The 23,102-nt window shown below is 58.9% G+C and overlaps 1 protein-coding gene across 1 annotated transcript; it reads right to left on the reverse strand.

Annotated features, from left to right (window-relative positions):
• Positions 1–11,698: 11,698 nt before the first annotated feature.
• Pgpep1 (pyroglutamyl-peptidase I) lies at positions 11,699–21,627 on the reverse strand (the record flags this gene model as incomplete). Its single annotated transcript, XM_013507332.1, is given in 4 exon segments — positions 11,699–12,291; positions 13,584–13,816; positions 16,492–16,608; positions 21,575–21,627. Coding segments are annotated over 4 exon segments (596 nt in total), but the record flags the coding sequence as incomplete, so codon positions are not given.
• Positions 21,628–23,102: the final 1,475 nt, after the last annotated feature.

The raw sequence follows: 23,102 nt of genomic DNA on the forward strand, positions 1-23,102 counted from the left end.
TTCTGGGATGCCAGGAATGAGGCCTCGAACCCGCGACCCTCCTGCCTCAGCCTCCCGGGTAGCCTTTTCGAGACGCGGGTCCGGAGACACACACACACCCCTCCGCCCAGCTGTAAGGGCTGCGCACGGCGCTGGGAAGGGCGCCCCCTGGGGGCCTCTGCGGGAACCTCAGAGCATGGAGCCGGGACAGCGACAGCTTGGCGCGCCTGCTCAAGCCGGCTGGGTCCTCCCCGGCGGGCGGCGGAGTGGCGGGGGCTCTCTGCACTTCCCTGTCCTGCAGAAAGCGGGGACACAACTGCGATCTCGGCTCCCCCAGAGGCCGAAGCAGGAGGATCGCCAAGTTCCAGGCCAGCCTGGGCAGCTTAGCCGGAACCCTGTCTCCAGATGCTAATTTTTAGAGGGCTGCGGGGGGGTGGGGTGGGGGGGCTCAGTGGTGAGCGCCCCGGGTTCGTCCCCAGGGCCCTGCAAACCGAAATAGCATGAAGTCGACAAACAAAAGACAGAGAAGGGGTCCCCAAAGGACCCTCATTCCTCATCAGGGGTCCCTGCCCCAGCGCCCACTGCAGGCCACCTCCACCCTGGTCAGCCCAGCTCTGTCCCTTACGTCAGGGGACCCCGGGACACCACACCTGACATGCAGTAGGGACATGCAGTAGGTGCTCAATAAGTGCACTGCTCAGGAGGCCATGTCACACGCAGCCTTTCTAGGATAAAGGGGCCCAGGCCCAGGCAGGGCTGTAGGGCTTTGGGGTACATAGAGGCCTGGGCTTTTCTCCGATGTCATCCTGTCTCCGCTTTGGTCCCAGGAGGCCACTGAGAGCCTCTTCCTCACCGTCCCCAGGGGCTGCATGGGGCAAGCCAGGGTAGTGGTTGCCACCGGCACCCGAATTCCGTGGCACCCCCACCCGTGAGGGCTCCCGGCCAGCACCTCCGTCTGTTCCAGGACACTGCGCCCCAGAGGACCCTGTCCGCAAGCCCCTGCTGTCCCCTGCCCCAGCCCCGGCAGCCAGTAATCTGCTTCCTGTGTCTGGGTTCCCTGGGCTGGACGTTTCCTATCGGTGAGGTCACACACCGTGAGGCCTTTTTTTTTCTTTTTTCTTTTTTCTTTTTTATTCTTCTGTTTCACACTGAGCTGTGTCCCCAGTCTTTATTATTTTTCATTTTGTAACAGAGTCTCACTAAGCCACTAAGTTGCCCAGGCTGGGCTCAAACGCCAGATCCTCCTGCCTCGGCCTCCCCCAAAGCTGGGATCACAGGTGTGTACCACAGTGCCCAGCTACTTCCTTCTTCTTCATTGCTGTATAGTAGTCCACCAGCTGTGCTCACAGTACGGCTGCTGGCTCGGATGGGCACCTGTCCCTTTAAGAGGAGAAACGGTCATTGTTTAACTTTATTCCTGGAATTCCCAAGAGCACCGGGCAGCCAGGCCCATGGGTCCTGTGGCGCAGGGTCGCACGGAGGTTTCCGCTCCACCGCACCTGGAATGGGCCGTCTCTAGCCGATGAGCTCATTGGCTGTGCGGGGGCCAGCAGGAAGGGTGAGCAAGCCTCGGGCAGGAGGCCAGGGGTGACCTCAGCGGCCACTGCAGTGGCCCAGCTGCCTCCCACCACAGCACTGTCCCACGGCCACACTAGGGCAGAGGTGACCCCGTTTTCCGGTACTGGGACTGAAGCCAGGGCCCTGACACGGAACTCTGTCCCCAGCCCTTTTTAAATTTTGAGACAAGGGGCTGGGGATTTAGCTCAGCGGCACAGTGCCTGCCTGGCAAGTACAAGGTCGTGAGTTCGATTCCAGGTACCAGAGAAAAACAAAAACAAAAAATAAATAAATAAATAAATAAATTTTGAGACAAAGTTGCCCAGTCTGGGCTGGAACTTCCAATCCTCCTGCCTCAGCCTCCTGAGTAGCCGGGCTACTGGGAAGATTTTCTGGAGCATGGACTAGAGAGGTGCTTGAGACTCCATCTTCCTGCAACTGGGCAACACGGGCCCATGCCCTCCACTCCACAGGCGGCAAACTGAGGCAGCCCTGGGGCAGGCCCGGGTCACACGGCCAGAAGCCAGGGGCACATGGCGTGGACCTTGCCCGGCCTCCGGGCCCCTCACAGAGTGAGCTCCCTGGCCAGACACGGGTGGAGACCCCGGATGGCTCTCTGGGAAGAGGCGCAGTGAGCCGGGCGTGGTGGCGCACGCCTGTAATCCCAGCACTTGGGAGGCTGAGGCAGGAGGATTGTTGTGAGTTCAAGGCCAGCCTGGGCTACAAAGTGAGCTCAAGGCCAGCCTGAACTGCATAGCGTGACCATCTCAAAAAAAAAAAAAAAAGCGCAGTTACCCGCACCCTGCCCTGTTTCCACGACCCCGTGCGTGCAGAGACGGCTACAACTTTTCCTTATCCCTTCAGCTGGCTTTACACCAAGGAAATCGGTCCAGCAGCCGAGCAGATGTGTAGTCTTTGGAGCAAGGTGAACGGTCCACGGGTCCGTGTCGTCTTGCCCTGTGAGCCGGGCGGGCGGCAGAGCCAGAGCCTGAGGGAGAGGCTGGCGCCTTCCAGGGCAGAGAAGATGTCACCGTGCAGAGGTGACCGCAGGCCGCCTGCCCAGCCCAGCTCACGGCGCTCACGTACTGCCTGCCGCTCTGCTCCCCACGGTTCATAAACCCCGGCTTGGCCCCGGGTCGAGGCCTTCGTTTCGGTTAACCATCGCCCGAGCTGGAGGGAGGACCCCTTGGCTCCCCACAGCTACAAATGTGCCTGAGTGTCTGTTCTCGCCGTGGGCTGCGCTGGAAGTGCTGGACTGGAATTAACCCGATAGGGTTGTAATAACTTTGCGTGGATTACAAATACAAATTTCCTGGCCCGGTGTGGTGGCTCACGCCTGTAATCCCAGCCCTCGGGAGGCTGAGGCAGGAGGATCGTTGCGAGTTCAAGGCCAGCCTGGGCTACATAGTGAACTCAAGGCCAGCCCGAACTGCACAGCGAGACCCTGTCTCAAAAAGATAAATAAATAAATAAATAAACAATAAATAAACTTCTCGGACCATGACAAGGACCGAGAAGGGCTCTCTGCAATGCGGCTCAGACGGGGAGACCCGAGTTCAAATCCTGACCCTGCCTCTTCTGACCCCCGGACACCTGGATTCAAGGCTCTGTGGTTCTTTCTGGTCTACGCTCGCCTGGCAAGCGACCTACAGGGCTCCAGCCGGGGCTGCTCCTGACCCACGCCACTGTACAGGGCACTTATCTACATGGTTTTATGGTGTAACAGCATCATTTCCCCCAACAAAGGTGCACCTGGGTGCTCGGCTCACCCTCGAGATTGCACGAGCACTCCCAACCTGGCTCCACCCAGCAGCCTCGCTGCCCTCGGTCCCCGAAGACCCGCCTGCCTCGGCCTCCCCTGTGGCCCTTCCCAGCCGCAGGTGCGCCGTGAGGGCCCCGTCTGCCCTTGGCACCAGCACCAGCTGGGGTTTATGGAGCACCTGTTTTGGTTCCCGAGGGCACAGACCGGGAGGGAAACTGCTGAATCATGAGGTCACCCTGGTCGCCCTGGCATGCAGCCCGGAGGCCGCCTCAGCGCTTCCTGTCCCTCCTGTTCTTTGCTAGGAAGATGGGTCAGGTAGACACGCAGGTAAGGACCACAACATACCGGCCGCTGAGAAGTGCCCAGCTCGGAAAAAAAGCTGCTTTGTTTTTAGTTTTGTTTTTTTGAGACAGTGTCTCATTGTGTAGCCCAGGCTGGCCTCAAATTCATGGAGATCCTCCTGCCTCAGCCTCCCCAGCGTTGGAATGACAGGCATACATACTGGACTCAAATACAGATTTTTGCATAAGTCGGTTCTAACACCCCTGGGGTTACCACGAGGAGATATTGAGATAATCAAGGGATGTGGAGGAGAGTCTGATTTCAGCTTGCGGGTGTGCAGTTGCCAGGCCATCCTGGCCAGGGGCAGAGCGAACACAGGGTGGGTAACCTCCAGGCCCTCAGGGCCCCGCCCCCATGACCTCACTTCCGCCTTAGGTCCCGCCCCTGTCAGTCACGCCGGTTTCTGCGGCCGCACACTGGGGATCAAGCTGTGACCTCGGGGCCTTTGGGGACATTCAAGATTCACAGTGTAGCACACAGGCATTGCTTGAAAACACTGCAGCGACGGCACGGTGGAGCGCACCTGTTACCCCCGCATTCAGGAGGCTGAGGCAGGAGAATCGCCAAGAATTCAGGCCAGCCTCAGCTACACAGTGAGTTCAAGGCCAGTGCTGGGCGTGGTAACGCATGCCTGCAATCCCAGCACTCAGGAGGCTGAGGCAGGAGGATCATTGTGAGCTCAAGACCAGGCTGGGCTACGAAATGAGCTCAAGGCCAGCCTGAGCTACATAGCGAGACCCTGTTTTTAAGAAAACCAAAAAAATAAATTTTTTAAAAAAGGCAAGAGTGAGGAAAGCCTTAGAAAAAGCCTTAGCACGCTGGGAGACTGAGACAGGAGGGTCTCGGGCAATTCAGTGTAACCGTCTCAAAATAAATAATAAAAAGGGCTGGGAACGTAGCTCAGTGCAGAGGCTCCAGCTTACTTGCAGCTTCAGAGATTCGTGCCCCGGCTAGGGTAACGGAAGACCTGCCCAGCCGAGGAGCCACCGCCACTCCCCAGCTGCTGCCAGTCAGGTGTGCGGAGTAGGTCCCGCTGCAGGTGTGAGGGGTGCACACCTGGCATCATGGCACTTGGAGGCTGAGGCAGGAGGGCTGCAGTGAGCTCCAGGCCAGCCTGGGCTCCCTATGGAGACCCTGTCCGCCCAAAAGAAAGACAAGGGAAGGAAAGGAAAATTACAAGGAAAATTGGGAAACCCCAATGTCACCCAGCAGGGCTGGCGGCGTGGGAGCGGCGGTGCTGTACACACCCCTGAGACTTAACCTTACACCTCGTGGGAGTAGAAAAAGAAGGGCGAACTATATTTAGGGCCCCAAGCAGGGAGGCAATAACAAGATTAGAGCCGAGATTAATCCCCACCAGGGTTACACTGAGACCGTTGTCCCAGCACTGAAACCTGGAATTGCTTCTCTGCAAAGAACAAAACACACTCGGCCAGCCCATGGGGCCCACTGTGAGGGTTGAGAGAGGTGACACAGCTACAGCCGGAAATAAAAGTGGGTGAGCCAGGCGTGGCCCTGCCCTCCCTGACTGCAGCTACTCTGGAGGCTGAAGCAGGACCATCACAAGTTCAAGGTCAGCCTGGGCAGTTTAGAAAGACTCAGGCCCCAAAATAGAAAAATAAGCCGGGTGTGGTGGAGCACACCTATCACCCTAGCACTGGGGAGGCCAAAGCAGGAGGAGCTGTGAGCTCAAGGCCAGCCTGGACCACCTAGGGAGACGCTAAAGAAAATAAAAGAAAGGAAAGGAAATGCAAATTTAAAAAAGCAAACAGCAGCCCTTGTCATCTGCTTCTTTTTGCTTTAAGGTTCTAGTCCGGACAGTTTTGCTCGAAGGTTCAGCTCCACCTTTTCCATGGTTGTATAGTACTCCCCAGTGTAATCACATGTTGGTATGTCTCTGGACTCAGCTCCCCGTGAAGACACACACTCAGGTTTCCTCTGAGCTTCCATCGAGAGGGAAACGGCCAGGCCACAGGGCCCACCCTGGCTCAATTGCATAAAATTTTCCAGATCACTCTCTGCCAAGGGGGCCCTCAGTCCCAGCCCAGTCCTCAGAACTCTGGCCTGTCTGATGCCCCTGCCCCTGGGGACCTCCCTGGGGGTGAGGGAGGTCACAGGCGGGCTTTCATCCTGTGATGACTTAGCCTGGGATTTCTGTACTGTTTTATTTGTTTGTTTGGTTGGTTTTTTGAGACAGGGTCTCGCTATGCAGTTCAGGCTGGCCTCGAGCTCCCTGGGATCCTCCTGCCTCAGCCTCCTGAGTGCTGGGACCACAGGCGTGCGCCACCACGCCCGGCTCTGTATTTATCCATGGGCCTCGGGGCTGCTGGCCGAACCCTGGGCCTCCAGCGCCCTGTCATCTGCGGTGCCCTGGTCCCCGGGGGAAGTGCGCCCAGCCCGGGCAGAGCCGCGTGCCTGGCGGGCCTGAGGCAGGGAACGGGGAGCTCAGCCCAGGCGGCCTCCTCCCCTCGGGCCACCACCCGCAGGCACGACCTGGGGTGGGGGACATGGCGGGTGGCCTTGGTGACTCAGCTGGCCTGGCCTGCCGGCCGGAAGTGGTCAGCTCAGCTCCTGGGACCGGCTGCGTGGCTTCCTGGCCGTGGGGACCCCAGGGCCACCTGAGCCCGGCAGGAAGCAGGTCAGCTGAGGCCCACGCGCTCACACCCCACGGCCAGAAGCCGCGCCCGGCCTCACGCCCGCCTGTGATCAAGGCCGCCGGCCTGTGCTGTGCTGGGCCCGGCCCTCCCCAGGGGATGGGCAGCCGGGCAGGGGTTGGGGAAGCTCAGCTGTGTCCCAGGGGGAGACCGAGGCCCTCAGTCCAAACTGGAGGGCTCAAAGGGAAGACACCCAGGACTGGCGCCCCCCACCTCTGCCCCCAGACACGTCCGGGCAGCTCTGAGACCTGCCTCAGGAAAGCCTGGGGTCGCCAGTGCCAGCAGGAAACAGCCTGGTCTGGATGCGACTCATTTGCCCCCTTCATCTTTAGCCAGGCTCTTCACACTCAGTGAATTTCCAAGATGGCCTTGGTGTCTCCTTCCCAGCCTGGGGTTTTGAAGCATGGGTAGGAGTTCTTCGGGTTTAGTTGCAGAGATGGGGACGGCGCTTCCTGGGAGAGGAGGGCATGGAGAAAAGTGAGGCTGGGTGGGGTCAACAGCAAGAATAGGGGTTCCCAGGCCCAATGGAGTCCAAGGGGAGCTACGGAGGGTGTTCAGGATCCTGGAGTCTGGGACCTGCATCTCTGAGTGAGGGTGGGAGCTCCCAGCCACAGCGAGGAAACCATATTCTTTTTTCTTTTTCTCTTTTTTTGAGACAGGGTCTCACTGTGTAGCCCAGGCTGACCTTGAACTCTCAGAGATCCTCCTGCCTCAGCCTCCAGAGGGCTGGGATTACAGTCCTGTACTACAATGACTGCCACAAGGGAAGTGCAATGAACAGGGCCCAACACAGGCTCCCCAGGGTCCCCTGGCCTGGGCCTCACTGCGCTGCATCTGCAAGAGGGGCCTTCTGGGGACCCCAGCTCCGCCAGTGTCTCCCAGCACTGCGGTCGCCACTTTCCTTCCTCCTGGTGTGATTTAGGGCACACCTGCCACCTCTCAGCACAGCACTGGGCCCACAGACACAGGAGGCCCCAGGGGACCCACCTGCTCTCATGGCCTTCATGGAAACAGTCCAGTGCTATCCAGTGTGTTATGATGGTCATGATGGCCGGCGCACAGGCAGCCGTGAAGGGCAGAAGAGGTACCTGGATGTCTAGGGGACGTCCAGCAACAGGAGAGAACAACAGTTTGTGAACCAGTGTTCCCTAAAGAAGCTGCATGGAAAGACCCCACAGGCGCTGACCTTGGCCATGTCGTGCGGGGGCCAAACAGTCCGTGACTGTTCCGTCAACTGCCCGGAATGTGTCGCTGAGCTCAGCGCACCTGCGGCCCCGCCACGCCTGAGAATGTGCCCAGATAACATCTGAGCGCCGGGAGATGGAACGGCCGCCGCTGTGTGGGGCCGCCTCCCTGCGGTTGCCACAGCCCTGGGAGCACTCACTTGTGACCTGGTCCTGTGACCCTGCGACTCCCCGTCCCCTCGGCCCTGCTGCAGAAGACGGGGGGAGTGGTCGCTGCGCTCCTGTTCCCTTTAAGGGAGTCTTCTTTCTTTCTTGGTGCTGGGGATGGAACCCCAGTACCAAGGCCTTCGCGCCCAGCCGTATCTCCAGTCCTTGTTTTGGGACAGAGTCTTGCTAAGTCACTAAGTGGCCCGGGCTGGTTTGCAGCTTGAGACCCTCCTGCCTCAGCCTCCCAGACTGCTGAGATCAAAGGTGTGAGTCCCCGTGCTGGGCCTCAGGGTCCTTACTTTATGTGGACAAATTACTGATCAAGCAACAGCCACGCGCCAGGCTCCGCATCAAGGGTGGTGAAAGGTGGGTCTCGCTGAGTTCTCACAAAGCCCCTGAGAAACGGAAGGTGGGGCTGACGGAAGTGAAGTGAGGCCTCAGTCCTTGGGGCTGCTCAAGGCTCTTGGAGGCTTTGTGAAGGTCCCAGCAAGGTGCTGTCCCGCGGGGCAGACAGGGAGGGAGAGCCGGGTCCTAAGTGCCCCCAAGGGCACAGCCAACAACCTACAGCGCCCCCCCAGGCTCCACCTCCCTTCAGCCTGCGCGCACCAAGGCCCTGGGCCCCAACGCGCGGCGCAGGCCCTCTCGGGTCAAGATGCACAGCGTCCCCGCTGCAGCTCACCTCCACCCCACGCTCCCCAGGCTGAGGCAGGAGGGCCGCAAGCTCAGGGTCAGCCTGGGCAACTTAGGAGGACCCTTTTTCAAATTAAAAGCTAAGTAAACATAGAAATAAGACAAACATAATAAAAAGGTGGTGTGTTCTTCGGGGTTCCCAGGGGGCCCCTGCCATGGCTCTTGAGGTCCCGGAGGGAGGACGTAGGCTGGATTTCGGGAGCCTCTTTAGGAACCGGGGTTCGCTAGCCCCTGCCCAGGACGGGCCTGGGCTCCTCCCCACCCCTCCCCGGTTGTGCCGTGCAGACCGGGACAGGGCCCGGGACTGCCCCAGCCGCCCCGTCTGTCCGGGAGCGATGGCACTGCTGTCGCGTGCCGGCGTCCACGAGGGCTCCAGATCAGATCCCAGCGCGGCCCCACTTGCTGTGTGCCCGGGTGGGTGCCTCGCTCTCTGTACCGCGGGGCAAAGGCCTGGTGTGGACCGTGACAGGCGTGCTCGTCCCTGTCCCTCACTGCCAGCGGAGGCCAAAGAGGCTGGGACACGCTGGGCGTGGGGCCCTCTCCGCGCCCAGGCCCCGGGCTGTGGGTGACGCGCACAAGGACACACAGGGAGGCGACCTCAAGCTTTATTTGCTCTCTGGGGTGCCAGGTTCGGGGTCTCCCAGACCCCAGCTACAGCAGCATCTAGCAGCCCCCTTCCGCCCAGGGTCCCCATCAGCGGGCCGGGGAGAAGTCACGCGGGGGCCTCTCTGGGGACAGAAATCGCAGTCGCCTTCGGCAGCAAGGGTTTCTGCCGGAGAGACTTTAGCAGGGGGGAAAATCCTGAGACGTTGGGGGGCAGGCTGAAGGCGGAGCCGGCTCCCAGGCCCGGGACACCCCGTGCGGGGAGCCCAGGGCAGGGCCAGCTCTGGGGGTGGGGAGAGAGTTCCTCAAGATGAGGAAAGGTGTTTCTGTCATCCCAGCTAATGGGGAGGCTGAGGCAGGAGGATCTTGAGCGCCAGGCCAGCCTGGGCAACACAGCAAGACCCGGTCTCTAAATAAAATGTTTCCAAAGGGCTGGGGTGCGGCTCAGTGCCAAGTGCTTGTGGGCACACCTGAGGCTCTGGGCCCCAAAACCAAGAATAAAAGGGAGAGAAGTCCCTCCCACCAGGGAGAAAGGCAAAGCCCTTTGCTGCTGTCCTACTGGGCTGCTGGTCAGGGGCTGCCCAGCGCTCCACGCCCAGCAGGCTCCGGGCAGTGAATGGGGGCCCAGAGGACAGGGCTTTGCTCTGCCCTCCAGGGGATTTCCAGGTTCAGACCGCACGGGCAGGGGAGGGCAAAGGTCAACCGTCTCCGCAGCCGCTGCACCCCAGGGCACTGTGGGGGCGCGGGCACACACGCCAGCTGGCCTGGCTTCTGGGCACAAACTTCTCACACCCACAGGCGTCCCGGAGCCCGCAGGGGGTGCACGCCCCTCATCCCAGCACTCAGAGGCTGAGGCAGGAGGGCCGGGAGTTCAAGCCCAGCCTGGGCAACTTAGTGACTCTGAGACCCTGACTCAAAATGAAAAATAAAAAGGGCTGGGGTGTACCCAGCGTGAAGCCCTGGGTTCCCGCCCCCGTGCCCCTGAAACTAGCAAGGACGGGGCCAGCCACCCCGCTCCTCACCGAGCTGCCCCTGCCGGCCTCCTCTGCGCTGTGCTCGGCGGGGCCCCCGCGCCTGCAGCTGCTTAGCCAGGCGGACCCGGCTCCGGCGCCAGCACCCCGCTCCTGCTCTCCTCGGCTGGCGTCTTCCGAGAGCCCCCCGCCCTCCGCGGCCCCCCACGAGGCACAGGGCTGGCGGGGTGCCGCCGCCTCTCCCCTGGCGTCTGCTCTCCTGCCACCGGCCCTGCTCGCACCCCGCGGCCACCGAGACCACGGCCGGCCACACCGCACGCCTGTCCCCGCCACCCGCACCGCGTCCCCAGACACGGGAGGGACGGCGAGGGATGTGACTTGGTGACCCGGTCCTCCCTTCTCACGCGGACATCTGAGGCCAAGATGCGGGGACAGAGATGGGCGTGGAGAGGGCAGCGGCTTCCCCAGAGGTAAAAAACAGAAACCGAAAGAAAAGGAGGACATAAAAAGCCGGCAAAGACACGTGCAAGGGGTGCAGGGGCCGAAGGAGCGGAGGAGGACGCGCACACGCTCCACAGCGAGCGGCCAGTGGTCCCGGGCTGGGGAGAGGACGGCGGAGTCGGAGCGTGAGTCGGGGCCCGGCGCCTCCCTGCTCCCCTCTGCCCGCGAGGACCTCGGGGGGCAGCGAGACGTGAGCCCCAAGTCTCCTCAGACCCCGAGGACCACTGCTTCCGTGCGCACAGCCGGCTGAGCAGAGGCGGGGCGTCTCAGGAGACGGCGCTCAGGCTGGGGACCCGCAGGGGGCGACGCCGGAGGGGGGTGTCTGGCTCCAGGGGGAGAGCGCGCCCCAGTTTACCCGCTGGTCACGCTCACACCGCTGCCAGGGGCCAACTGCATCCCCCACCAGCGCCCAGCGGAGAAGGCCGGGCCAGCAGCCGTGCGTCCCCGGCGCCCACTCGCCGGGACCCCCCGGGGCAGCGCAACCGCGAGGGAGACAGCGACCGCGACCGGCCGCGTCCGGGCAGCGGTCGGTGGAGGGGCGCGGGAGAAGGGAAGAGCTCCTCCTCCGAACAGGCTGCGGCGGCTCCCCGAAGTACTGCGTGACCCGCTCCCGGCTTCCGGCCCAGTGTCAAGGCCGGCCGCACTGAGCTGTCCGGAGTGACATCACCCCACATCCCGTGCCCGCTGAGTTCAAAGTCGGCAAGAGGCAAGATCAGCACTGACTCCCGGCTCTGGGCGAGTGGCCAGAAGCCGTCCCCGGACATGCCGGGGCAGGCCGGCTGCAGCATCCCCCGGCCAGGCAGGGCTCCGCGGCCGCAAGTGTCCGTGTACTTGTAAAGACTCCCGGGCAGACAGGATCTGCGCTCCTGCAGGTCCCGGGGGCCCCGGGGACTGTGCCCCGCTCAGGTCTAGAGGACCAAGTCTTCTGTGGCTGCACCTGGGTGCCACCACTCAGAGCAAGGGGACCCCGCTCTCAGTCCTAAAACAGAGGTGTCAAGTCTGAGGTTCAGTTTCGGGCAGGAGGCAAAAGAGGCCACACCTTAGGGAAAAGACACTTGTTGTTGGCCAAAGCCAGCGTTTTAACCAAAGGGAGTATAAATTACTGCGTCCCAGAAGTAGCACTATTGCTTTGGGGTCGGGGGTGGGAGGGAAAAGAAAGAAAAGCAAAAGAGCAGGCAGTGTGATGCACACCTGTAGTCTGGAGGCTGAGGCAGGAGGATCATTGCGAGTTCGAGACCAGCCTGGGCTACAAAGTGAGCTCAAGGCCAGCCTGAACTGCATAGCGAGACCCTGCCTCAAAAAGACAAAAAAAAAGGAAGGGAAACCAGCCGATCCGAAAGCTGGCCCTGTGTGAGGCTGCCCCTCTTTGGAGACATGCTTTCGGGACCAGGTTCCTGATGCAACTTTCAGATCACAGCAGGCAGGGACAGGGAGACTCCGAGCTCCGTCACCCTCCACAAACCTGGACAAGCAGACGGTGGGCGGCCCTAGCTGTGGCACCGCAGGGAGACAGGAAAACAATCTTCAGGCCACTTCCCTCAAATCAGCCTGGCGCTGCTGAGGCACAGGAAGAGGTGGGAAGTCGGACCTGCGGCTGGTGGGCTTGTCCTTGTCCTCGTCCTCGACAAGGCTGAGGGCAGCCGAGGCCTCAGTGTTCGTGGCAGCAGCTGATTTTGCCCTCCGACTGCTCCAGGACGTCCAGCATCTCCTCGATGATGGCCCGCAGCGCCCGGCCCAGCTGGTCCGCGTTGTAGGGCTTGCCCAGCGGGGGCACGTGCACGAAGGCCGAGCGGCCATGGCTCTGGTACAGCGAGGTGTAGTAGGTGAAGTCGCAGAGGTACCTAGGCCACAGATGGGGCGAGAGAGCGAGCGCAGGCCGGGGTCAGGACTCACTATGTAGCGTCCACCAAAGCCTGTGCTGTATGCTGCGGGCTTTCGCCTCTGGCAGGGGCACTACTGGGAGGTAGTGGAGCCTTTAAGAGGCGGGGCCTAGTGGGAGGCAGTGAGGTTACTGGGGGCGTGGCCTTGGAGCAGCTACAAAGACCTGCCCCGCCCACTCTCTCGCCTTGGGCTCCCAGCTGCTTTCCCTGATGTGAGCGTGTAGGGTCCCTCTGCTGCTCCACCGCGATGCTCGGCCTTGGGCGGGCCCAAAAGCATGAGGGGAACTAATCCGGACCGGGTCCTCACAAACGTGAGCCGAAGTCAGTCTTTCTTTTTTTTTTTTTTGTTTTGAGACAGTCTTGCTTTGTAGTTCAGGCTGACCTTGAACTCACTATGTACCCCAGGCTGGCCTTGAACTCAGGGCAGTCCTCCTGCCTCAGCCTCCTGAATACTGGAATGACAGGTGTGCACGCCCAAGGCCAGCAAGAATCATTATACTAAACCAGGCAACACGGGGAGTGCCTGCAATCCCAGCTACCTGGGAGGCTATGGAAACAGGAGCACAAGTCTGAGGCCGGTCTCGACACCTTAGCAAGACCCAGCCTCAAAACAAGATAAAACAGACTGGGGCGTAACTCAGTTGTAGAGAACTTGTCCAGGAAGCGTGAGGCCCTGGGTTTGACACCCCCAGCACACACACACACACACACACACACACGTTATATTGGGTTGTGCAGAGAAGAAATGACAAGTGTCTGCGCTCACTGCAGAGGCACGTCTGCTGGCTGACTCTGCAGGTGTGCAAACTTAGTCATGGTTCCCACCTGAAATGTCCTCCAAAGCTCCTGCTTGCTTGTACCTGGGTGTGAGGGCGATCTCCTGGGTGGACTCAGCTGCTCTGGCCGGCGGGCGGGTGCCCCTTCCTCCCTCCCGCTCCACCTGCGTCCCTCCCGGAGCTGCGCGCTCCGTCGAGGAGGACGAGGGTATAGATAGCTGTGCGCCCCTTCTAGGACCTCCAGACGCGCTCAAGGTCCAGAAGGTCCTGCGTTGAAAGCCGGTCCCCGACCGAGTGGTTCAGAGACCGATCAGGCGGCGCCTTGCAGCTGAACCCTTCCAGCGTTTTGTTACAGCCACAGCAGCTAACTCAGACACAGAGGGATCGGTGCCCTCGGCCCCCGAAGGCCCACAACACTGCGCTCGGCGGGGGACGGGGTGCCCTGCCCACACCGCCCACAGGCCCACCGCGCCCTACCTGCCGGCATCCTGCGAGATGGTCACCGACACGTCCAGCCCCAGCGTGGTGACCCTCTTGCAGACGGCATCCATGTCGATGATGGAGTCGATGCTTTCTGGCCCGTCCTCCACACAGCACTGGGAACCGGGGCAGAAGCGGCAGTTGTCCAGTCCCTTGTAGCCCTTGTTGTGCCCACATTTCTCCAGCGTGACCGTGGTCGCCATGCCCGACACCCCGACATGCACCACCAGCTGCAGATCGATAGGGAGGGTTTAGCAGGGCCTGGCTGGGGCACCGGGGGTGCCCCCAGGCCAAGGAGAAAGTGGCGTCTTCACTGAGCTTTGCCTGGGTCAAAGGTTTCTGACCTCTTGCTGCTGGAGCAGACCCTGTAGCCACTCGTGCAGAAATGTTTGCCCTGCGAAACAGGCAAAGGTGTGAAGGAGCAGCTTTGTTTGCAGTTACAATAGAAGACTAGAAACAGTTTAGCCACTCAAAATCAGGGGCAGGGGTGGGGATAGGGGGTTAAGAAAATTAGCAACAGTGCAGCTGTTAAAATGTGGCATTAGAGGGAATGATCTCCAGGGGACACACATGGTGATTGAAATATATGGTGAGTGGGGCGAGGTGGCACACGCCTGTAATCCCAGGACTTGGGAGGCTGAGACAGGAGGATCGCTGTAAGTTCGAGACCAGCCTGGCCTACAAAGTGAGCCCAAGGCCAGCCTGAATTGCATAGCGAGACCCTGTCTCAAAAGGACAAAAGAAAGAAAGAAAGAAAGATAGATAGATAGATAGATAGATAGATGGGTAGATATGGTGAATGCTTAATTTTTCTTTTTCTTCTTTTTTCATTTTCTGGTACCAGGGATTGAGCTCAGGACCTTGCGTTTGTCAGGCAGGGGCTTGTACCACAGAGCTACATCCCTGGTCCTTAAATTTTTAATGTTAGTACAAGAAAGACACATTGTCATGAATCCCCATGGAAATCTCCCCTCTGGTTTCAACCATTTATCCGGTCATTCTTGCCACTTTCTTTTTTTTTTTTTTTCTTGCCACTTTCTGAAGCAGCTCTGGGAGCTGCTTTCGTACAAGCTTACGAGGCGTGATAAAAAATAACCTTGGGGAGAGCAAGCACAAGGCCCCGAGTTCAATTCCCGGTACCAAAAAAAAAAAAAAAGGTGAATGATGCTACCACGTGCCATCCCTTGGAAAGGCCGGTCCATAAGCAAACAGTGCTGTCCTCATCTGCACCGCTCACCAGATCTGGGCCAGACGGCTTTGGGCTCCTCCCCAGTGTCAACATGACCATGCGCATAAACACGTGATCCACTCAGGGCCTCACGGCAGCATGACAGTGGAGCTAAAGACACGCACGAAAGGGGACTCCAGAGCTGCTGTGGAAAGTGGGCAGGACGCTGGGATATGTGTGTTTGAAGCATTGCGGAGCATTCCCAGGGGATGTCTTTTAAGTATGTGTCTTTTAAATGTCTTTTTAAACAACCACCATTTTTTGATCATACCCCTAACAGCCAAGTGCGAAAATCCAGGTGTAACTTTCACAGATGTAGCCTAAAATTTACCAAACGTGAGAAAGACAGTCACTTCAGTGTTATTTACAAAAAGTGATGTTCAAAACAAAAAAGCAATTAAAAGCATAGAAAATGTGTGTGTCCAACAATTAAACAACAGGTATGCTAATTACAAAAAAGTACCCTACCCTGAAAATAATGTTTTTATTTATGTATTTACTTATTTAGCTATTTGGTTAGGGTTTTTTTTTTGTTGTTGTTTTTTGAGACAGGGTCTCACTATGTAGCCCAGGCTGGCCTCACACTTACAGCGATACTCCTGCCTCAGCCTCCTAAGTGCTGAGTTAACAGGTGTGCGCTACCATGCCTGGCTAAAATGTTTTTAAATGTAATTTTTAAAGAAATTTTAATGACTTAGGTCAACAAATGCCTACGATACAGTACTTTTAAAAAGCAGGGTTCCAAACTGAATAGCTTAACTTCCACTTGCCTTTTGTATGCACTGTAAACAACCCTGTCAATATTTAGAATTTAGGCTGGGCTGGGCTTGATGGTGCACCCTGTCATCCCAGCACTGGGGAGGCTGAGGCAGGAGGATTGGCCTGGGCTACACAGTGAATTCAGGCCAGCCTGGGCCATGGGGAGACCCTGCTTCAAAAACAATTAAATTCAATTTAGATCAGGGGGTGGGCTGTGGAAAAAAAAAAAGGTGGGGAAGGAAGGAAGGAAGAGGAAAGCCCCGGCCTGGAGTGGCTGAGCCACCCGGGCCAGGCAGCGGCTCTGGCCGTATGCACAATGACGCAATTGTCTGCTGACCTCCTGGAATGGATCTGTCCTTACGCAACATGTGACTGGAGCACACTTTATTTTTTCACCTGCAGGGTTACAGTGGAGGCTGAAGCACAGCTGCAGAACCAGGGTCCCTCTGAAAGGTAAGGTGGCTCGGGCTGGGCCGCAGGAGCTGGCTTCTTAGAACCAAGACTCCTGGCTGGGGTGCAGCTCAGCGGCGCAGTATTGGCCTAGCACATGTGGGGGCCCTGGGCTCCACCCCAGCCCCAGGAAAGGAGGGAAGCTGGGCTAAGTGGCACATGCCTATAATCCCAGCACTCAGGAGGCTGGGGCAGGAGGATTTCTTCAAGTTCAAGGCCAGCCTTAACTGCATAGTCAGACCCTGTTTCAAGGAGAAAAAAAAAAAAAAACAGAGAGAGACAGACAGAGAAAGAAAAGAAAAACACCTGGGCATAGCAATCCATGCCTATAATCTCAGACTTGAGAGGCTGAGGCAGGAGGACCTCAAGTTCAAGTCCAGCCTAGGCAACTAAGTGAAAGAAGAGCTGGGGCCGGGCTCAGAGCAAGGCCTGGGCACACCTCCTTCCCGGGCCACACGCAACACTCACCTGCGGACTGTGCTTCTCCCACAGGGCGGGGATGAGTCTCTGTACCGTCTTGTACTCCACCGGGATCTCGTACACGTGCAGGTCCACGCTGTCCCCCAGGCCCAGCTTCTCCAGCTCCTGGGGAGGCAGAGGGCGTCACGGCGCCGCGTCCTGACCCGGCCCAGGCGGCAGGGTCGCCCGCTGCCCACTCTCCTGGAAGGCATCGGGCGCTGTCTCTGCAGCCTGCTGGGAGTGGCCCTGCCTGTGTAACCCCCGGAAGGACACGGAACCTCTGAGCGCCCGTTTCCTGTCTGTAGAAAGGGACAACGAAGCACTTAGCCCCCGGGAGAGGTGCTAAGGACTAAGGCGCTGGCCAGCCTCTAGCTCCCAGCGATCCTCCTGCCTCAGGCTACTGAGTGCTGAGCTGACAGGGTGAGCCCGCGGGCTCGGTGGACTCTTCTCAGGCGTGGTGGTGGCTCACAGGTGCACCCGACACTTCAGGGAGCTTCCAACAACAGCAGGTGGGAGGGGCTTTCAGAGGGTCCCAGAGCTCGGCCCGGCACCGCATGGCGCGTGGCTGTCATCCCAGCACTCGGGAGGCGCGGCAGGAGGATGCGCAGGAGTTAGAGGCCAGCCTGAGCTACAAAGTGAGATCTTGTCTCTTGGCTGGCTTCCGCAGCACACCTCTGAAATCCAGGAGGCTGAGGCAGGAGGCTCTCAAGTTCAAACTCAGCGTGGGCCACTCCGTGGCTTAGTGACAGCCTGTCTCAGAATGTAGAAGGGGCGGGGCTGAGCCCTGCCTAGCCTGCGCCAGGCCTTGGGCTCCATTCCCAGCACCACCAAACAAAACAGACACATGAGGGAGGTGGGCCCTTTGCGAGTGCGGACGGAGGCTGCCCGACAGCTGATGGCTCATCGGTTCTCCAGAGCAGGACACCCGCAGAGCCACGGTGGACAGGCCCCGCCCACACGTCCGACTCCCGCCCTGAGACCCCAGCCGGGGCCTGGGGGCTTTGCAGGCACCAGACGCGGCCTCCAAGCCTGGCCGGGGCTGTGCACCAAAATACGCTCGCTGTGCTGAGTTGCAAGCAAGAGAAACTGGCTGAGACCGCGAGCCCTGAGCCCTTTTCTCTCCTAAAGACAAATCCCATGGTGGCCATGGTGGCCCACACCTGTCATCTCAGCTCTCCACTCGGGAGGCTGAGGCAGGAGGATCGCCTCACCTCGAATTTGAGGCCAGCCTGGACTACACAGCTGAGGTCAAGGCCAGCCAAAACTGCCTAGTGAGAAACAAAATGAACAAACAAGACAAATCAAAAGACACACAGCCCACAGGCAATGACAAAAGAAAAAATATGGAGAGCAAGTCAGACATGGAGGTAGATTTGTGTAGTCCCTGCTACTTGAGAGGCTGAGGCAGGAGGACAGCCTGAGCCAAGGAGTTTAAGGCAAGTCTAGGTGACCTAGTGAGACCTCACCTTGTGGGGCAGAAAATGGGGCCGAGGGTGCAGCTCAGTGGTAAAGCACCTCCCTGACATGAGCGGGTCTCTGGACTCCACTCCCAGCACCACGCCAAAAAGAACAACAAAAAAGAAGATAAACTGGACTTTACCAAAACTAAATTTTAGGGACTGACAATGAAGTATTTCCGGGTGTGCCATGGCAAGATGGCGCCACCTTCTGGGCAAAGAGGGAACAGGCTGGGCCCACTGGGAACCAAGTCAATGTTTTACAAACTCAGAAAACAAAACAAGAACCGTGGCAGGGGCCACTTCTCAAACCAGAACAGAAGCCTGTGCTTAAGAAAAGCAAGACAAGCCGGGCGTGGTGGCGCACGCCTGTAATCCCAGCACTCGGGAGGCTGAGGCAGGAGGATCTCAAGGTCCAGGTCAGTCTGGGCAACTTCTCATTTCGTCTTGCTTTTTGAGACAAGGTCTTGCTATGCAGTTTAGGCTGCTCCTGAACTAGGTATCCCAGTCTGGCCTCCAACCCATGGCAATCCTCCTGCCTCAGCCTCCTAAGTGCTTGGATGACAGACATATATCATGAAGCCTAGTGTAGCCTGGGCAAATTTAGCCAGACCCTGTCTCAAAACTGAAAATTAATAAAAAGAGCTGCATAGCCAGGCATGGTGATGCGTATAATCTTAGCACTCTGAGAGGCTGAGGCAGGAGAATGGAAAGTTTGAGCCCAGCCTGGGCAACTTAGTGACTTAGTGAGATTCTGTTTCAAAATTAAAAAATAAAAACAGAGCTCGGGGTTTCAGCTCAGTCCAAGGGCCCTGGCTTCAATTTCCAGTACCAAGAAAATAAAAATAAGATAAAATGAAATAACAAGGGCTGGGGGTGCAGCTCAGTGGCAGAGCACTCCTGGGTTCCATTCTTAGCATCAAAATAAAAGAAAAAGGGGGTCCAGGGCACCCACGGGGGCCTTGCCCCAGCCTGGCCACCCCCAAGCACATCAGTGCAGTGGCCCCAACGCTGGGAGGAGGATGTGGGGACAGGGACCAGCAGCCACCTCGGAGGCCTTCTGGGACCACCAAGGCCCAGGGCAAGAGCCTCAGGCCCCAGCTGCTGCGCCTCCGCCACTGCCATGCCCGGGGTCCACAACGGACAGCAGGAGCTGTGCCCTGACAGAATCACAGAGAGTCGCTTTATTATGTTTGAGACGGGGCCTCGCTATGTAGCCCAGGCTGGCCTCAAAACTCTCGGCGATCCTCCTGCCTCAGCCTCTTGAGTGCTGGGATGACAGGCGTGCGCCGCCATGCCGTTTGGTGTCCATTTTTTAAAGGGCAGCAGGGTGGGCACAGCCAGAAAGCCCGCACGGAGCTGCGAGGACCCGTGGATGTCATGTGGCTCCGTGGCCAGCCTGTGCTTCCAACTCGGGGAGGGGCGTGGCGTACCCGAGCCCCGCGCCCTGGCCGCCCACACACACGCGGTACAGGCCGCGGCTGGGTGCCCACGGCCCACCTGAGCACGCCCGTGCCCCGCGCGGCTGACCGATTCCCTTGACCCCACGACAAAGGCGCTCTTTGTTTTGTCCGTAACATCCTTAGCAGGTCTGTCTAGACTGCCTGTGCCCTAATTGTCCCGGATGTCGCTGCGCTCTGTGACCTGCTCCTGCGGGACTGCTCCAGAGGGCGGAGCCCCGGGCGTCCTGGCCTCACACCCACCTGGGCCCAGCCGCCCCCAGGACCTGGGCAACCGGACATGTGGGGAATGGGGTGCTGGGAAAAACAGAACAGTACGCCCCCTCTGCCTCCCCACAATTGCCCCTACCCTGTGTGGGTGCAAGCTCTTCGGAGTGGAGCAGAGGAGGGGAAGAGGGAGAGGGACGGAGAGGAGAAGAAGGATGTACAGAGCCCAGGCGGTGGTGCACACCGGCTACTCAGGAGGCTGAGGCAGGAGGCTGGCAAGTTGGAGCCAAGCTGCATAACCTAGTGACTTAGCCAGATTCTGTCTCAGAAAATGAAAAGAGCTGGGGTCAGCGCAGTGTGAGGGTCCTAAAGTGATGTCAAGAGGCTGAGGGTGTCAGAGGGCAGACAGGACTCAGCTCCCAGCTCTATCCCCAGCGCAGAAGGTGGCCGCAGAGAGAGAAGGCAGCTGTCCGGAGAGGAGGACCCTTACACACGCGGCCTGGGCTTTGAAAACTGAGGCAGGGCAGAGGTGTCCTCGGCTGGCACCCTGGGTGGAGGCGACAGACACAGTCTGTGACGGCTTCTGAAAGACACTGCGCACACGTGTGCCCGGTATATTTTCTTGAGGAAGAGATGTGGAGGCTGAGGCAGGAGGATTGCTTCGAGTTTGAGACCACTTCAAGGCCAGCCTGCGCTACATAGCGAGACCCTGTCTCAGAAACCAGCACAAAAACCCAGAAGTCCCTGGATTATACAGACGGGAGCACCCCGTAGGCATCTTTGGGCTCCAGAGGGTTTAGTTCTTAAAGGGAAATGATCGGACCGGAGCAGCTGAGCTTCCCTTTCCCCAGAGCCAGCCGAGGGGGACGCGTCCTCTGTCACCAACTTCAGCAAAGAGCAGAAGAGCGGACCGCGGCGGCGCTGGGGCAGGGGAGGAGGAAAAGCCGCCCGCCTCCGCCAGCCGCCGACCCCAAAGCTCGGAGGATTTCCAAAGATTGTTTAATTGATTTTTCTCCTATTTACATGCAGATGCAGCGCCTGGGCCCAGGAATTCAGACGCTCCGCTTTGTGTCCCTGAGCCCCGTGAAGGCTCCTGTCTGAAACCTGACAAAGCCCGACACAGGAGTCTGCAGAGACACGCTGTTTCTTTTTGTCTCTGGCTCGGGCCGCGCAGGGACACGGTCCCATCTGCGGGTCCCCGCCCGGCCCTCCGTGCTGCTCCCCACCGGAGGGGCTGGAAAAACCCAGGGCGGGGCGCTGAGGCGGGGGTGGGAAGGTCAGATAATGGGGTTCCGGCTTGGGTCTCCCAGCAAAGGCAGGAGGCTGGGCTGGGAAGCGGGGGCCACTTTAAATCAGCCAGCCAATGGGCCAGACTAATAGTCTGGCCACTGCCAAGCCGAGTTCTATAAAAGGAGAAACATTTCTGCCTCTGTTCATTGTTCCCCAGTCTCCCCCCACCAACCCACCCTGTGCCCATCTGGTAAGAGACTGGGAAGATCCCACAGGCTGGGGACACCCGGAAAGCCACCCCTCCCCCTGCCATTAGTATGCAGGGGTGGCTGGGAGGTGACAGCAAGGGTCGCTGTGCCCCCTCCTCCAAGGTCAAAGATACCCCACTCCAAGAATAGCCTGCTACTGGCCGAGGGTGCTGGCGGATGCCTGTCATCCCAGCACTCAGGAGGCTGAGGCAGGAGGATTGTTCCAAGCTTGAGTCCAGCCTGGGCTACGTAATGAGACCCTGTCTCAACCCCCCTCCCCGAAAAAAAAAATAACCTGTAATCACCATGAGGGGTGGCTGGGGAATTCAGGAAGGCCAGGCCCCCAAAACACAAACTCAACCAGCATGCTTGGTGCTGGCTACAATCTGATGTGTGTGTAGCCTTCAGTATCTCAGAGGAGACTTTCTTGGGTGCCAGATGTGGCCAGCAGGAGCCCTGCTCCAGGTCGACTCCCCCAAATCTGAGTTACCTGGACTGCGATCCAGCTGGCATTCACTGTGTGCTCCCCAAAAGGGCCGAACCCTGCAAACACAGCAAAGTGACACGTCACCCACCAAGTGGCCCTGACCAGACCGTCCCAGGACTGGGGGATGGTCCCAAGTCTGGGCACACCCAGGACCCCCCAAAACCCCCAAGCTTCTTTGAAATGAGGCCCTGAGCCCTTCCCTGACCTTGGAGTGGTGACGTCCTTTGTGTCCCCCACCCCAGCTGGCCTCTTCCTTCCTCAGTGTCTTTTTTTGTTTGTTTTCTTTGGTTTGGGCTTTGGCTTTTGAGACAAGGTCTCACTGAATAAACCAGGCTGCACTCAAACACAGTCTGGAGTCCAGGCTGGCCTGGAACTCATGGTGATCCTCCTGCCTCAGCCTCAGAGTGCTGGGATGGCAGGTGTGCATCTCCAGACCTGGCTTCTTCATTCCTCAATTTCTTACTGTCATCTTGACATAACTTATAATTTCTTTCTTTAGATACTGGGGATAGAACCCAGGGCCCTTGCACTGTGCTACATGCCAGGTCCTTTTTATTTTTCATTTTGAGACAAGGCCTCACTAAGTTACCAGTTGCCCTGGGTGGGTTTGAATGTATGATCCCTCTGCCTCAGCCTCCCAGAGTGCTGGGATTATCGGAGTGCGCCACCAAGCCAGGCAACCGCCCTATAATTATGTCACCACTGTCTTCGTAGGACCTGTCCCCTCTGTCCCCTACCCTGGGTAAGGTAATCACCACAGGGTAAGGGATGGCTCAAGGGCTGCAGAAGCTCCAGGTCCCCTTTCCCAACTGGGACAGTCACCCAGGATGTGCTGAGAGACCTGCGTGCACTGTGGTGGTAAGTGTTTCCTGGCCTAATGTTCAGCAGAAGGGAAGGAGAAGGCCCAGAGAGGTGAAGGCAGGTCCCCAAGATCACACAGCAAGAAGCTGGAAAAATTGGGCGTGGTGGCGCACATCTGTAATCCCAGTACTCAGGAGGCTGAGGCATGAGGATCGCTGCAAGTTCGAGGCCAGCCTGGGCTACAAAGTGAGCTCAAGGCCAGCCTGAACTGCATAGCGAGACCCTGTCTCAAAAAGACAAAAAAAAAAGAAGCTGGAGGAGCCACTAGCCCTCCTCTGGCAAGGGTTATTCAGGTTAAACTATAAACATCTCACAGGGCGGAGCCTCACGCCCGTCATTCCCGCTACTCCGGAGGCTTTTGCATCTGAGGCCAGCCAGGGCAACTTAGAGAGACTTTGTCTCAGAACGAAAAGTAAAAGGAGCTGGGCAGTAGCTCTGGCGAGCGGCTGCCCAGCCTGTGAAAGGCCCTGGCCCGTCCCCGGCACCCGGAAATAACTAACAAGCGGCAAACACCTCCGAGAGCGGGCCGTTCCTCGGGGGCCCACCGGTGTCAGGCTGTGGGAGGGACGCGCGGGGACGGCGGGGCGCGCCGCTCACAGCCGCTCTCCCCGCTGGAAGGTGGAGGCGGCGGCGACGCCGGAGACCCGGGCTCGCGCCCCGCACGCCCGGC

Source organism: Chinchilla lanigera, unplaced genomic scaffold (assembly GCF_000276665.1).
Source record: "Chinchilla lanigera isolate Chin_1 unplaced genomic scaffold, ChiLan1.0 scaffold00123, whole genome shotgun sequence".
NCBI classification, from domain to species: Eukaryota; Metazoa; Chordata; class Mammalia; order Rodentia; family Chinchillidae; genus Chinchilla; species Chinchilla lanigera.